General features: G+C 42.1%; 1 protein-coding gene across 3 annotated transcripts in view; it reads right to left on the bottom strand.

The window, feature by feature from the left end:
- SERPINI1 (serpin family I member 1) overlaps positions 1 to 14,885 on the bottom strand; it is a 44,216-nt gene extending 29,331 nt beyond the window's left edge. Inside the window, exon 1 of one of the 3 annotated variants that reach the window (XM_082287994.1) lies at positions 14,761 to 14,885. Coding sequence is in view for 1 of the 3 variants with exons in the window: in XM_082287993.1 (XP_082144119.1) it covers positions 9,127 to 9,144 (18 nt within the window). In the remaining 2 variants the exon portion in view is untranslated. Of the gene's footprint in view, positions 1 to 5,448; positions 5,639 to 9,126; positions 9,261 to 14,760 lie in introns of those variants that run through there. The other 2 variants (XM_082287993.1, XM_082287995.1) reach the window with 2 other exon arrangements.
- Between the last annotated feature and the right edge of the window lie 39 nt (positions 14,886 to 14,924).

A 14,924-nucleotide genomic window follows, 5' to 3' on the forward strand; every position in this document is an offset into this window, starting at 1 on the left:
AAATAGAAAAAGTATATGGTGTGAAACACCATTTCAAAAGATCAAAGTAGAAGTTAATTCTTCCATACCTTGTTCAGCTCCCTTCACAAGGACTTCAGAAGAAAAGAGATCACGCTATGGTATAGCTGTGTCAAGATGATGAAGAAAGTTAATTAAAATGTATCAGGATTTCAGAAGAGGAGTCTGTCACTGCATGAACTGAAAGCAAGCGTGACGTACAAACCAGCTTGTTTTCCTACAAAATAATATTGGCTTCAGCCTTGCAATCAACACTGGGCTCCATTTACATTTAGGTAACGTCCCTCTTGCCAGGAGACTTATTATTCACTTCTGTTAACACTTCTGAGATCAGAATTACTTTCTTACAGTACAGTAGTAAGACAGATTGCTTTAGGAAAAAAAAAACCCCAAAACAATTAACCCCAGCATTCCAAGTAGATGTTATACCCTGATTAATTACCAGCAGCAATTCGTCATTACCAGGACAGCCGTTTATAACGCACGGACACCGTTCCTCCAACGCTTCTCTGCTCCATGGTCCCTTTCTCCATGGAAGACTCAGGACTGCAGCAGCCACTGCTGAGCTTCCAGCCAGCCACAATCACTCCTGGGAGCAGCTGCACACCTCAGAGCCTGTTCTGACAGCAGCAACAGCTCTGTGCTGAGCCCTCCTGGCAGCCCCGGCACCCGCGCCCAGGACACGGCCACCAGCTGATAGAGCTGTCCTGGCACAGCCAGGAGCCAGGCAGGGCCTAGGAAAGCCCGGGTTTAAAAACCAGCTGAAAGAGCTGTTCTGGCAAGTGCACCCAGCCCAACCAGCAGAGCCAAGGCTAAGGCACAAAATGACAATGAGAAAAGGCTCTAGAGCGGGTCTAGCACGAAGTCTGCAGAGACAAAAGGGTGAGAAAGAAGAGTCACTCAGAGGGTTTCAGTTCTGAACCAGCAAAATGGAGTCACTGAGCAAGAACATTTCAGCAAAATCAGTAACTGAGAGAAAAATTTAGCATTAAGCCTCTCCACTTCAAATATTTCTCTAACATAGCAGAATAACATCTGTTACAAAGTACAGAGTTTTTTTCTAAAAACTACAGAATAATCTCAATGCCAAATTCAGCCACTAGCAGGATTTTTTCACTCTATATTTTACACAGTGCAAAACTCCCAACAAGGCATTCCATAAGAATTTCTTTTTGATCTGAAGGATGCTGATCACTGACCTTCCCAAAGGAGTGAGAAGCATGGGAATTCCATGCGGAGAAGAAAATTAAACTCCTCTTTCCTCCTACCCTAAGGCCAATTCCAATTCTTGCCTCTCAGCCCTCAGCATCACTGCTATTTGCTTTGCTGGTATTTTTCATATATTCTCAAATATTTTCGTTTGTCTCTCTTATCCCCATGACTTCTACAACTCCACAACTCTGGTTTTACATTGCTTCCACTTGAGAGCAGCCCTGCAAATACCTAAAAAACGCAAGCAACCAGGACATCTGCCTCATCACAGAGAAGACTCCAGACACCAATACAGACAAGTCAGATCTAGACAGGAAGAATAAACCACCTAGTATGGCACAATGGACAGAATAGCCACTAAAATCCTCATGCTTTTATCTCCACATCAATCATTCATGTCCGTCCTCCCTCTTGTTTCTTCACAAGCATCCATGAACTTACCAACTTAAGGAAAAAACACAAAAAGCCAACAAATGGGACAGTAGCAGCCTCATGCTGTTCACACTGGGAGAGCTGGCAGGGCATGAAAACAAGAAGTAAGCTTGGTGCCCTGCATGTGTTTCTGAATTGTTCAGAGAGAATATCTGGAACAACAGCAGCTTTAAGGGATAAACGGGAAAGTTAGAAACAGAAAGGCAGGGAGGAAAAACTACTCCCTGCAGTGCAGGCATCTTATCCACAACAGAAGATACACAATGACCAAAGAAATACAGTTTTTTCAGTCAGAGGCAAAAAACAAGCCTTATTTACCACGGGGAGGGGGGGTGGGGGGAATAAAATACTTGCATTTTTGTTCCCATAGTTTTGTTTATCCTGGCCTCGGAGGCTTGTGGCTATTGAAACATCACTCTTGGCTCACCACGGACAAAACAGCTCCATTCAGAGTCCAGCATTCAAGCTGTGCCTGGAAGGTGGAATCTGGCTTTGGAGCTCACTTCTGTGCTCACTGTTCAAGCCTCATTGGTTTGTGTTTATGGGAACTGACGTTGTTCCAAGTACCCACTCCAGGATGAGCCATTTAAACACCACATGGAGGGAGCTGAATTTGTCTTAATCTTGCTTATTCTCCCACACAGAGGAGTTTGCATCACGTTAGACTTGATTGTAAATGCTGCAACAATTCCCATGAACAAGAGCAATCACAAAGCACTGGAGGAACAGACCACTTGTGCTGTGCTCTGCTGGCTCACATCTACACAACCTCCCTCAGGCTCCAGGAATACACTCATGCTGTGTTGTACAGAGGATGTTTGGGGTTTTTTTTTTTGGTTGGGTGGTTTGGTTTTGGTTTTTGCTTTCTTGTAAGATACTTATCATTTGAAAACTCCAATAACTTAAAGAAAGGAATCAAATAATTTCCAACACCCAGAATGAAAATTGAAGGTTGCAACCTCCCTGTCTCCCTTCCCCAAACCAAACTGCCTGTTTTCCAGCAAGGTGTTTTGATAAGGATTTCTTATGGCAAGTTAATATTAATTCTGCCTTTTTTTAGAGAGACTGTGACAGTGCTCCCAGTTTTTGTTTGACAAGCTATGATTCATGTGCGTCCAATATTTTACATTGGTGGGTAACATACACACTTATTTAAAATTAGGTTAATCTTTTTAATTAGCGTGGCTTTCAAAACTAAGTAGGCCAACCTGAACTCTTGTGCCTGTATATAAGATCCCACTTTTCAAGCTTTCCACAGGTTATCTGATTGTTATGTCTAAATTAAGCTGTCAAAAAGGCAAGGTGGACAGCTGCACCTCAAAGCAATGAATTCAGGCCCAGTTTGTGCCAAGCAGTTCCATCAATATAGTCACAGAAGAAAAAATATTTTAATTTTCAGTCAATCTGTCTCAGCAGCAAACTCATTAGGCAACAAGCAGGCAGAACACCTTGCCTCACACAGACCTCCTGGAGCTGGTGCAGCTGGATGAGAAGCAGTGCCCAAATCACACACATTTTTTTAGTTAGTCACCACAGGACAGTTCTGCCACTGGATCCAAATACACCCCCAGGTGTAAATGGGCAACAGCTCGTCTCTCACTGCATCAAGACTCTGCTAATCCTTCAGGCAGCACACAGGGATCAGCTGTGCATCTTGAGGACTGTGCAGCATGGCCACCTCTGTCTCGTGATCACAGAGTTTATCACTGGGACTCACGGAACACTAAAATTATTGCTGGCCCTCTTCAGAGTATGAAATCATCCACCTAAAGTTATTTTTACGTTTACTACTTCTTTGTTCAACTCATCCATGGCAGAATATACAGAATTATACTACCTTGAAGTGAAGAACAACACTGAGATTTGTTGTTTGAAGCAGTTAAGTGCCTGTGTAGAGGTGATAGCAGCTCCACTGCATCAAGTGTCCAATCCCATGGGACATTCAGTGGTGTGAATTTCTGCACTTAAAGAGCAAACAGCAACCAGCTGAGACATCAGTGCTTGTTTCCATAAAAATATAGGGAAGCCAATAGCAGAAAACATCCAGCCTTCACCAGAAGATATCTCTTTTCCAACTCTCAAAGCCCACAGTAACCATGGCTACTAATAATGGACTCAAAGTTCACTACACTTTTTCCCCAAAGCTACATTAAAAACCTTGACTTTAAACACTCCAGTCTTCACCACACAGAGTTGTAATATTTGTGTGCTTACTGTGGCTCCTAAATACAATATTAGTGATGTCAGACATGGCCATGCACTTGCCCAGGCAAGACTCTAGCCCATGTTTCTATATAGCGAGAAATTAATAGCACTTATTTTTCCATGATTCACAAGTTTTCAGGACTTGTTATGATGTACTAGGAGGGGCAATGAAAGGCGTAGTAAAATAATGGATTAAGAAAACTCTCAGTACAGCAAGACTTGAAAACACACTTATCACAGCTGTAATTACAAGCCTGAACAGACACAGCTGATCCCTAACCTCGAACGCTTTCACACTCCCATTCAGCGAGTTTGCATTAAGGAAAAAAATCTTTACTGGGGCTTTATTAAACAAACATTTCCTTGTTCTCATTTTAAAGGTCCTATTCACTTAACCTGTCTCATATAGAAAGACTCAAACCATGACATTACAAAATTAGAGCTTAACTACCTCAAAGTCTCCAGGTCGTTCAGATTTCCAGAGGTCTTTTTGCTGAATTGTTTCAGGGAGGGAACTGTGACCATATTTACCTCCTATTTGACATTGGCAACTCCCCACTCGCTCCCTCTGGGAACTGCTGAGATTACTTTATCCAGGAATCCAGACTAGAAATTTTCCCCTGTACTGTCCTGACCCAACTGTGGATATTGCTGTGTATTTATTTGGTTTATGATACTGTCAAAGAGGTCAAGGTGGTCACAGTGGGAAAAAAAAGCTTACATTTGGCAGGCATTCAAGCAGTGTCTTTCAAAAACCAGGAGTATTCCCTATGCCTAAGTAATTTTCCCCTAGGACCCAGTGTGACACAGCCTGGCTGTGAATTCTTTAGGGCGGGTGTTTCTTTTTTAATTGGACCAACAATGATGCCAGTTGAGGTAGCCAAGTATGAAATTAATATGGATTTAAAAGCTCAAACTTAGCCAGTTTGGGGATGTTTGATAACAATCATGGAGAGAGAAGAAAAAAGGCATTACAATACTGCTCTGATTGTGTACACACAGTGGATGGGACAAGCTGAGTTTCAAACTGTAGTAAGAAAACATCAGGCTAGACTTAAACAATAGAATTTTGCTGGCAAACACAAGAAAGCTCTGGAAAAGGTTGCTTGGGGAGATCTGCACCCATATCCACTACATCCCATGGCTTTGGTTCAATGATTTTGAATTCTTTGCCAAAGCAGGCCAGTAAGGTTCAAACCTCTGTTCTGTGTCAGTCATGGAAATACAGAAGTCATCCCTGTTTTATGGCTGGCATAGAAACCTCCTCAGGACCCCAGTTCTGTTCACTGTGCAGCTCCGATTTTATTTAAAAACCTGAAAAATCAGAATTGTTTTCCCTTGGCTCAAGCTAACAGGACAAAAATAATTCGAGCTACTCAGAAAATGTTGTGTTTAACTGCTTGATCTGTAAGTGGAAAAAAGCTAATTACACAACCCATTTATTAGGCATTTAATGTCCCAGGGCCAAGTCACTCTATGTCCACAGAAAACATTAATAAACATGGCTTATCTCACTTTATGAAAGTTGTGATTACTGTTTTTCAATAACTGCAGCTATCAGCAGCATTTCACCTCTCCTACCTTATGAAACTGAACCCAAACAGCAAAGCCTATTTGAATTCAGCTCAAATGCGAATTTACTGGGAACATGTTCTCTTTTTGCTCCTGTGTACAATGTCAAAATTCAGGGCTGGATTTCTCAAAGTGCAGCACATCAGGGCTCAGCTGGGAACAAACAGGAGCATCTGAGCACATGAGATCAAATAAGCTTCTAGTTTGATGCCTAAATGGGAAATAAATATTTGAGGGTAAAAAAAAAGAACACAAAATAAGCATGCCTGCTCATTTTCAGAATTGTTACATCTTATAGCTATCTGTAGAAATGATCCACCTTGCATTTCAGCTACAGAACACACAAGAAATATTAAGGAAGTTTCCTCTATGGAATAAAAGTCATCATAGTACTATGTATTTATAGTGCAAATCCCATTAACATCAATCAAAAGGCCTTATAATATTTGGCATATATGACATTATTATATAATATATATATGCTTTAAGTCATATATGGGTTATTGATATCCCACTTCTGAAATGCCACCAAGCTGTTGGCTCCCATTCAATACCAACCAACCCCCTCTCCCTCGTTCTGAAGGCAGACAAAATAATTGTAAATTGGTAGCAAACCCTTGTATTTTAATTATGAGTGAAAGTGAAGAGATTCCCAGAAAGGAAACAAAGTCAGTAACTTTTCATGCCACACAGACAGGATGGTTACAATATAATGTAACATATAGACGAGCTTTATGAATTGTGTAATAAATTATCTTCAAATCTACATATTCCAACAAAATATACATCTTCCATTTATATATATATATTCCAACAATATAAAAGGCTCTCTCAGGTCCTTTTCCTAAAACTGCCAAAACTTAAAGTGGCTCATCCAGTGTATGCACACAAGATTAGCTCAAGGTTAAGTCTTATGATTTTAATAGTTTTTCAGATGAAAAATATTCAGATTTTTACTCAAACCCAAGAAAGAATCCCATTTCCACAGAAACCGTTAAACTCAGGTGAATCCATTCCAGAATCCACGCTACTCAGGCCTAGAAATATTCCAAAGCAAACAAAAGAAAAGGAACTAACAAGAAAAAAAATAAGTGATTTCCCTAAGCATTTCCATAGCTTGCATAAAGACAGCAATTACCATAGCTTGTCTTCTAAATTAATGATTCACAGTGATGGATTATTCATGCAAGTCGGCCAGCTGAACATTATACTTTGACTCTGGGGAGAAAGTATAGCATGTCTTAATTAACTAGATTTTATATATGCCAAAAGATACCCAGGAAAACTTTATTTCTCTAGTCAACCAGGTAAAATTTGAGCAAACAGAACTAATGGTAATTGAAATATGCAGAAACTTCCGTAGTCTCAGAATCCATATTTAAAGTGAACTAGCAAGAGCACATTGCCTCAAGTGAGCTCTGTAAAATAGATCCAAATTGCCATTTTGTTGAATGAACTGACTTCAGATCCGCTCCATTTAAGCGTGAAAAAGATGGAAATTTCACATTAATATGCTGCTTCCTGCCTCTGCACAACCTTGCAAGGCTTCAGTGATGGCACAGTTTCTTGTTTCAAAAGGCTATCAAGTATTTTCTTGACTGAAACTCAACACTGAAATTTTCTGAGTGAATTATAGGTTATTATTGCAAATATTTTCCAAATGAATGCTGTGCTCTAATGGCCTCCTTGAAAATACATAATATTTATGTGTTGTGCAAGTCTATTGATGCTATTTGTTACTTTGATCAGGATGGTGCAAAATACAATTCCAACAATATCTGGGATTTGCACTTATTAGCTTTCAAAGTGTTTCTCAATCATTGCATTGAAGATTTACAAAATAAAAATGGGAAGGCCATGATAAATGTTGCAATTTATCCTTCAAGTAGGTAATAGGAACGATCTAGTGTCTCTAGAAATCTATACCAAGCTGCTCTGAGACAGCAAGGATCACCATGCCTGATGAATTACATGCCCAGCTAGTTGCTTACATGGCTTATAACCACTGAGGTTGTTAAAAGCATTAATCACAGTCAAATAGACCTTTACCTTCAACAAACCAACCCCAGATGCTTCACAGCCACTCAGATTTTAGGAGTAGGAAGAGTCTGATTTCACTTTATACTGGAGAAGCGTAGGTTAAGTAAAGATTAAGTGACTTGTCCACTACCAAAAGATCTAAAAACAAGGAAGTTTTTTACCTTCTTCCCTTAAAGCCAGCCAATCCATTGGTGTTACCTTCTCTGAGCTCCTGGGATGATCCTAGAGCCTTTGAAAGCAAAAATTTAATTTTGTCCTTGCTCTCTCAGTGCTTCAGCAATATTTCCAGGCATTCTTCCAAAGCCCTACACTTCCTAAGGAATTAAGTAATAACTCCAAGATAGGATAGTTACATAGATAAGGATTAGGAAAGGATGGTGAGAATCAATTTAATTAGTCTCTACCAATCCTGAAATGACAAATAGTGGGAACACATTATCATACCTCTATATCCGTAGGGCTTTCATTACAGGTAACGAAGATCCTTATGAGACCCAGCTCCTTGTAACAATTCTTAGATGCAGATTTGAATTTATGCTGCTTTTTTCCCATTCCACATATAAGATGTCCTCGTGTTCTTCTTGAGAAATATACCTCCATCACTTCGAGAACTTTTTTTCATTGTGACTGAGCGAAAGCTTGTCCCCTTGCAGCTACAGGGTATTTTCCTGTCACTTCATATATGGGGACCTGCTATCCCTTATGTCAAATCCACAAGTGCACAGTGTTTTAATATCGTATGCACATTTTCCTCCCTCACATTTTTATATGATAAACTACTAATGGCATTTTTTGCTTCATGCATATCATCCCTTCAAAATAGATCTACTTACAGTCAATTTGATTCTTACTCACTGTCATGGGTATTTTACATGCCCTGCTGCTCCATATCCCCTGTAATTAAATATTCCTGCTTGCTTTTTTTCTGATATTTGTTTTCCTTGGTATCTTCCCATACATCTAATATGCTGCTTTCTTTAGTATTTTAACAGAGGCATGGTAGGAAGAGCAGATGGAAGCTGTCAGCTACAGAGGATGCCAAGTAGCTTCTGAGCAAGTGGAGACTCCAAAAGCTCTAAAATCCCCACGGGGTTTGGTGACACCCGGACATTCCCTGTGCCTCAGAGAGCTGGGGGAGACTAATCTAAGGCACTGTCCTGCAGCCAACTTAGAGCAAGCAGAGCTGGTGCCTGCAGTGACCACACAGGTGACAGCAACCTGGGGAGCTGCAGCCAGGCATGCACAGCACAGGGCACCAGGAAGAACGTGAATAATTGCAGCTACAAAGCACCACAAACACAGTTCTGCATCCTTGCAGCCGCATTTTCAGGTGGCAGAAGTCAGGAGCCTTGGAGGTTAAAAAGAAGCAGAGATTTGTGAGCACACACTGCAGGAGCACAGAGCACTGTGGGCACAGCAGAGGAAAGTAGAGCATGGAAAGGGAGACCCTTAAAGGGAGGTGGATAAAGCAGGCCAGCGGATCAAGAGGGAAAGCCAATTCAGATGCAGAGGAATGACCCGAGGCAAAGGCAAAACAGCCCTCCCAGACTTTCACTATTACCAGCTGGGGACAATACATAATCCCTATCTGTCACACTTAAGTCAACATTACTGCAGGATGGAAATGAGATCACAGCGACCACAGACCAGAGCAGCGCTCGGCATCTCCCAGGTTTACATTCCAGCTGCAGGATGGCTGCTCTTCCTAACACTTGGCTCACTTCTCCTCAGATTCTCAGACACTGCTGTCCTCTTCTTCCCAGCTCCTCAGACCGCAGATCTCCACCAACAGCTCCCTTGGATAGAGAGAACCAGGAGAGCAGATGTGTGGATGAATCCCGTGACTGGACTAACCACAACCAGAGTCCCTCAGCACAGAAAAAAGAAGCTGCTCCATAGCACATGCAGTCATGAAACAAGATCTGGTTTGTCACACTAGACCAAGGAGGTGTAGCAGGCACATTAAGCATTAATCTAAAACTCTTCTGTCATCTTCAACTCAAACATCAGCTTTGTCAAGTGATATCTGAACCCTTAATTTAGAAGTGTGGAGTCAGTTTTGGTCTCGCAATTTTTTTTCATCAAAACCCCACCTTCTGCCTGTAATGCTACTGTGAATAAACAATGTTACTTCAATAAAGAGGTTTTTATGCACCATATGCAATTGCACATGCTTTTAAAGATAAAATAGAATTACTACAGTGTTTTAAAAGTCCATATCCAGTTTAATAAGAGACTAGTTTATTCCTCTTTAGTACTTGTAAGAGTCATTAGACATCTTTCAACTCCCACTAATTACTTTGTTTTTGGCAGACATTACTGTTTCCTCCTCCTGCTTTTTTGAATAAATCTGAAATTAACAAGTCAATAAACTGACATATTTACAGTAAAAATAACTCGGCTCCCCTGTCTTCTTCCTCCCACTTCTCATATCTCTTAGCAGATGAAAAGGTCATCATTCACCTACAGGCTTTACACACGCTCGTGGGGACTTGGGCACCTTCCCTTTGCATCAGCCTCATCTCAAGTTGAAGACCTGATATTACAGTAAGCTGTTCTTGTCGTCTTAGGTTTTGATTAATTGCTTTAAATAGTTTAGAAACTGGAGCAAGTGCTTCTTTTGAGAAAAAGATATCTGGGAGAGAAAACATGAGTTGCTTCAGTGAACTCCAACTGCTGTGTGAAGTACACAGTCATTAATTGCTCCAGGAGCTGCTTTAATTTAAACGTGGAAAGAAAAGCATCCGAAAAGGGCAGTTTTAGAGCACCAATTAAAAAATGATGTCTTAAATCTTTAGACCTTTCCAACTCCAACTTACATAACTGAGATGTATGGGGAAAACTAGGGCAGCAAACATCACCTCAGCCATGGAGGCAGTCCCCACACCCTGGCACTTTGCTGCTCTGCCAGGGAAGGAGGCAATCTCCAGTGGCTGAGTGATGCTGAGGAGATCCGACAGGCTGTCTTTGGCAAAGTACCCACGCTCTTAACACTACCTTGACATGCCAAGGGCAGTTAAAAAAAATCACAGTGAAAAGTAGATGTCCAAGTCCTCCAGCTCACTCCAAACTTCCACAGGAGAATCAAGGCTGGAATGGCACTGCTGCTCAGACAGCACCAAATGCAAAATGCAACTGGCGAGCGGTGTTTGGGCATTTTGTCTTACTGCAAAGGTAGTTAAAGCACTTGCTTTCTGTGCTGAGCAAAATTCTCAGAACTGCAAAAGCAAAACAAAGCCTTTAGTGTGTTGTGCAGAAAGGTTAAAAAGGAAATGACAGTTCTCTTTTCTGAGATGAGGAAATCCCCCCAAACCTACTGTGCACACAGAAACATGCCCGACAAAAATAGAGGAAAACAGAAAAGCACGGGAACTGCAGCTCTTCCACGGTCTGGGGAGATCACTGCTGGCTAACGAGTGCTTGGTTTGTACATCTGAGACATCCCCCTGCACATATGGCACAGCTTCAGTTTTGATTCTGACAGAATAGATCTTTCTAGAAGCAGCAGATTGTCCATTAGGCCCATCGAGCCATCACAGGGTTAGAACTGTCGGACACACACACAGCAGACTAGAAACAGAGAGCATTATTAAGCAATTATTTCTTTAGATATAATGATGAAAGACTTTGGGGCTGATGAAGTACATTAAAGTACATAAATTAGTGCAAAGACAGCCAGCCTACAAATTGGAAGTTAGTTGGTTAAAACTAAATACAACCACATTGTTTTAACTGTCTTCTTCTAGACAGTAAATTGTCATTATTGATTCTTCCTGAAAGAAGAGTTTCAAGGTCTGCAAAAATACTTCTCAAGAATTATCATAATATTTAAACACTGAACTAAAGCAAAAATCCTTTACAACACGCGAGGTCAAATCTCATTAACCCAAAAGCCATACACACATTTAACTCATTAGCTTGTATGAATAAGAAATTTCCTCTTTTCCCATCTCACAGCTACAGCTGCTCTGCAATGACTCCAAAAGCCCAAAAAGGACATGGATAACTCACGCAGCTTTTATCACATTAGCCACGGTCTGCAGTTCTCATAATCATTAGCTTTGAAGTGTATTAAACAAACCAGAACACGACCTTAAAGCTGATATTTTAATCACACCACATAAGAACTATTCTTTATCACCGATACTTCATTAAGGCCACCAAAAGAGATGCTGTTGAGAACTGCCCAAGCCACAACAGGCAAAGAACTATTCCCATATTGCTTTATTGCTACAGACCTTCTCCAAAATAACTCTTCTAGTGACTGCAGTAAGGTATTTACACCATAAAAAAATACATTCTTAATGGGATCAATGCACCCTTACATCCCTGTCATTTTGTACTGCTTTAAATGCCAAGTACAGAGGGAAAATAAGTACCAAAAACTTCACCGATATTACTGAACTATAGGATTAATTTTTCTCTCTTGAAGTGGCTACAGCTTTATGTCCAAGACTATTTAACAAAGAGCTTTACAGAAAACGTGTCCTTCTGTCAATTCAATAATTCAAGATTCAGAAAGTATTTCCTTTCCTCCTGCAGGAATACATGGAATGTTATTTCCCCCACCTCTAAGTTCTGCTAATGTTAGTCATCCAGTTCACAAGACCATGCTGGAGAGACACGAATTAAACCCAAACTTTTTTAAGAGACTTCCAAATTTAGCTACTCTGTTTTTTCATCCATACAAAGTATGTATATATTCCTAAAGACACATTTATCACTAATTACAGCGACTATACAGACATCTTTCCCTACCATCTGCCCATTATACTGTATCAGAGATATGCAAGTGTATATAAAATAGAGGAAACCAAACATTAACTTTAAAAAACATGCTTACATACCAATTTTTAATGTTATTTTGAACACACAGCTTAATTCAGATAAGGACAGCCTGAAGACTGAGTATAGGACAGATGTACCCTATATTAATTCAGCCTCTGCTTTACACAGACAGAATAATGTATTGCCCACACAGAACACAAATTGCTTGACATTATTTTGAAAGGTATTCAGGCATGCCAAAAATGTGTCTTCCCTGATGATGAGCAACCCAAAAAACAAATTTGAAATTTTGAGAAATAAAACACTAGTTGAAAAAGCCTTTAAAGACTGGGGAGTAGCCAGACCCTGCTGTGAAGAATTCTACCAGCGCTAACCCATTTTCACTGCTACATTTTATGATATGCAAGTTCATAAATTGAACTAAGTTACACATAAATACAACATTTACATCAACAGAATAAATTTCAAGAGAGTTATTACAACAATAGTGCTCCTAGAACTACTCACCCCTGAATATGAAAGCAGACAACTGACACGTTCATGAATAACTTTCATCTACATTTCATGTGAGCAAATTGCTGACAACAGTAGATGAGGAGACAAACTCAAAGCAAATTTTAAAATCCCAACTCAAACTAGACTAGAGGATGTGAAAATACAGGATAGACAGTCTCATGAGGTCAAATTTTGGAACTCATGACTGCATTTATCAGGAAACTTCACATTGCCACAAGCCTTCACATTGTATTACATCTTAGGCTGCCCTGTGTAATTCTGTAGACAACCCACACCTTAAAACAAAAGCCATCAACCATTCCTGCCCCCTCCCATCTCTCAACAATTATTCCTCGTCACACTCAACCAAAGCAGAGTAATTCTAAAAAAATACAATGGATGTAAAATAACAAAGCATGAATCTGGTCCAAGCTTCATGGCTTAAGAGAAAAAAACACCCCAAAAAACAACAACAACAACAACAAAAAAAATCCAACCAAGACCTGACAGAATCTGGAAAAGTATCACAAGATTGATGGAAGAGGATAACAATCTAAAGTTTTAGCAGCTCTGTGACTGCAGCTTTGTAGCGTTATTTAAAACATACTAATTACACTGAAAGGACAAAATACCATTAAAGAGACATTTGGCTCAATCTATGATACAACGTTTTGGTAAACACCTCTCACCTACACAGAATGGCATCATTTTCCATTAGACAAAATCACCAGATCACACCAAAAACGAGAGAAGAATTGAAGAATCTGAGCTTGAGAGTGATTAACAGCACAAAACTCATACACATTATGCAGGTTTTAAGTAGCCCTTTAATAGCAGGGTACGTGGAGTATTGATATATAGGAGATCATCCATTGAGCTGATTAAAACAAAACAGGGTGGTGTGGGAAGGAGAAAATTCACGTGGTAAAAAGTGTAACAATCCAGGTGCCTTTTTCCCTATTTTTCCCCAGCCCGTGCCCTTGCTCACCTCTAAGGAGGAGACGGAGCTGGGTAACACACACGGACACCTGCACAGCGTCCGTCTGCTCCCACAGGCATCAAACTCTTCCCACCTTGCCACCAGCGCTGCAAGAAGTTACAGCCAATGCCTCACAAGTTTAATGCCTCACAAGTTTAATGCCTTAGCTGTTCATTGCCACGCTGACATTGGGGAATGCGTGTGCCTTACCATTAGGTAACAGCGACCAGCGCTTAAAAAAAGTGAGCGCTAACAGCGATACATCAGAAACGCAAATCCGAATCTAAAAGCTGAGTTGATGCTTTAATATTAATATTAAATTTTAACCACCGAGCTCTTTCTGCAGCGTAATTTACAACTTCAAACCTTAAAGCTTGCTAGGAGCAGAATTACCTCGACAAATAATGCCCAAGTTTCGTTCTTTTGATGGCCAGCGCTCGGGGCGCACAGCCGGTCTGCAGCGCGCGGAGCGAGCCGCCAGGACGGGTCTGCCACAGGCGGGAGCCTCCCAGGCGGGCTCTGGAACCCCAGCCGCGGGCTGGGAGCGGCCGGAACAGCTACGGGGACCCGCAGGACACCGCGGGCAGGTTCTGGGGCACGGCACCGCGACACTTTCGCCCGAGCACAACTCCGGCTGAAGCGCTCCCGCCGGGGCGCGGACGCCTCAGCTCCGCGGAGCCGGAGAGAGCGCGTCCCTCCCCTGGCCGCCCGCAGGAGCCGAGACAGCACCTGACAGGGTTCTGGGCTTGCCTGCCGCTCCCCGCCGGTGATCGCACGTCGGAGAAGCAGCTCTGATACCGAACGCCTCCTCTCCCGCCGCAGCGGGCACAGCCCGTCCCCCCCCTCCCTCTCACTCAGGCGCTGAGTGAACGCCGGCGACCCCCGCACGGGCAGCGGCTCCTCCGCACCGCCACTACTCCGGCACGGAGCCGCGGGGAGCTTCGCTCGGTGTAAGAAATAAGCCGGCGCCGCCCGGTTTACTTGGCCACACAGCCCCGTGAAGAGACGGGCGCACTCACCAGCACTGCCGCCGCCCCGCCCGCTGCCCGGCGGTGCTACCAGCGCTCCGCGATCCGCCGCGGCTGTGCCGTGCTGGGCTGTGCCCGGCTCTTCTGAGCCCCGCTCCGCCCGAGCACTGTCCCCGCCCCGCCAAGCGCTCCCGCCCCCGCCCCGCTCGGCATTG

The sequence above is a fragment of the Coloeus monedula genome (genome assembly GCF_965178545.1).
Source record: "Coloeus monedula genome assembly, chromosome: 10".
NCBI classification, from domain to species: Eukaryota; Metazoa; Chordata; class Aves; order Passeriformes; family Corvidae; genus Coloeus; species Coloeus monedula.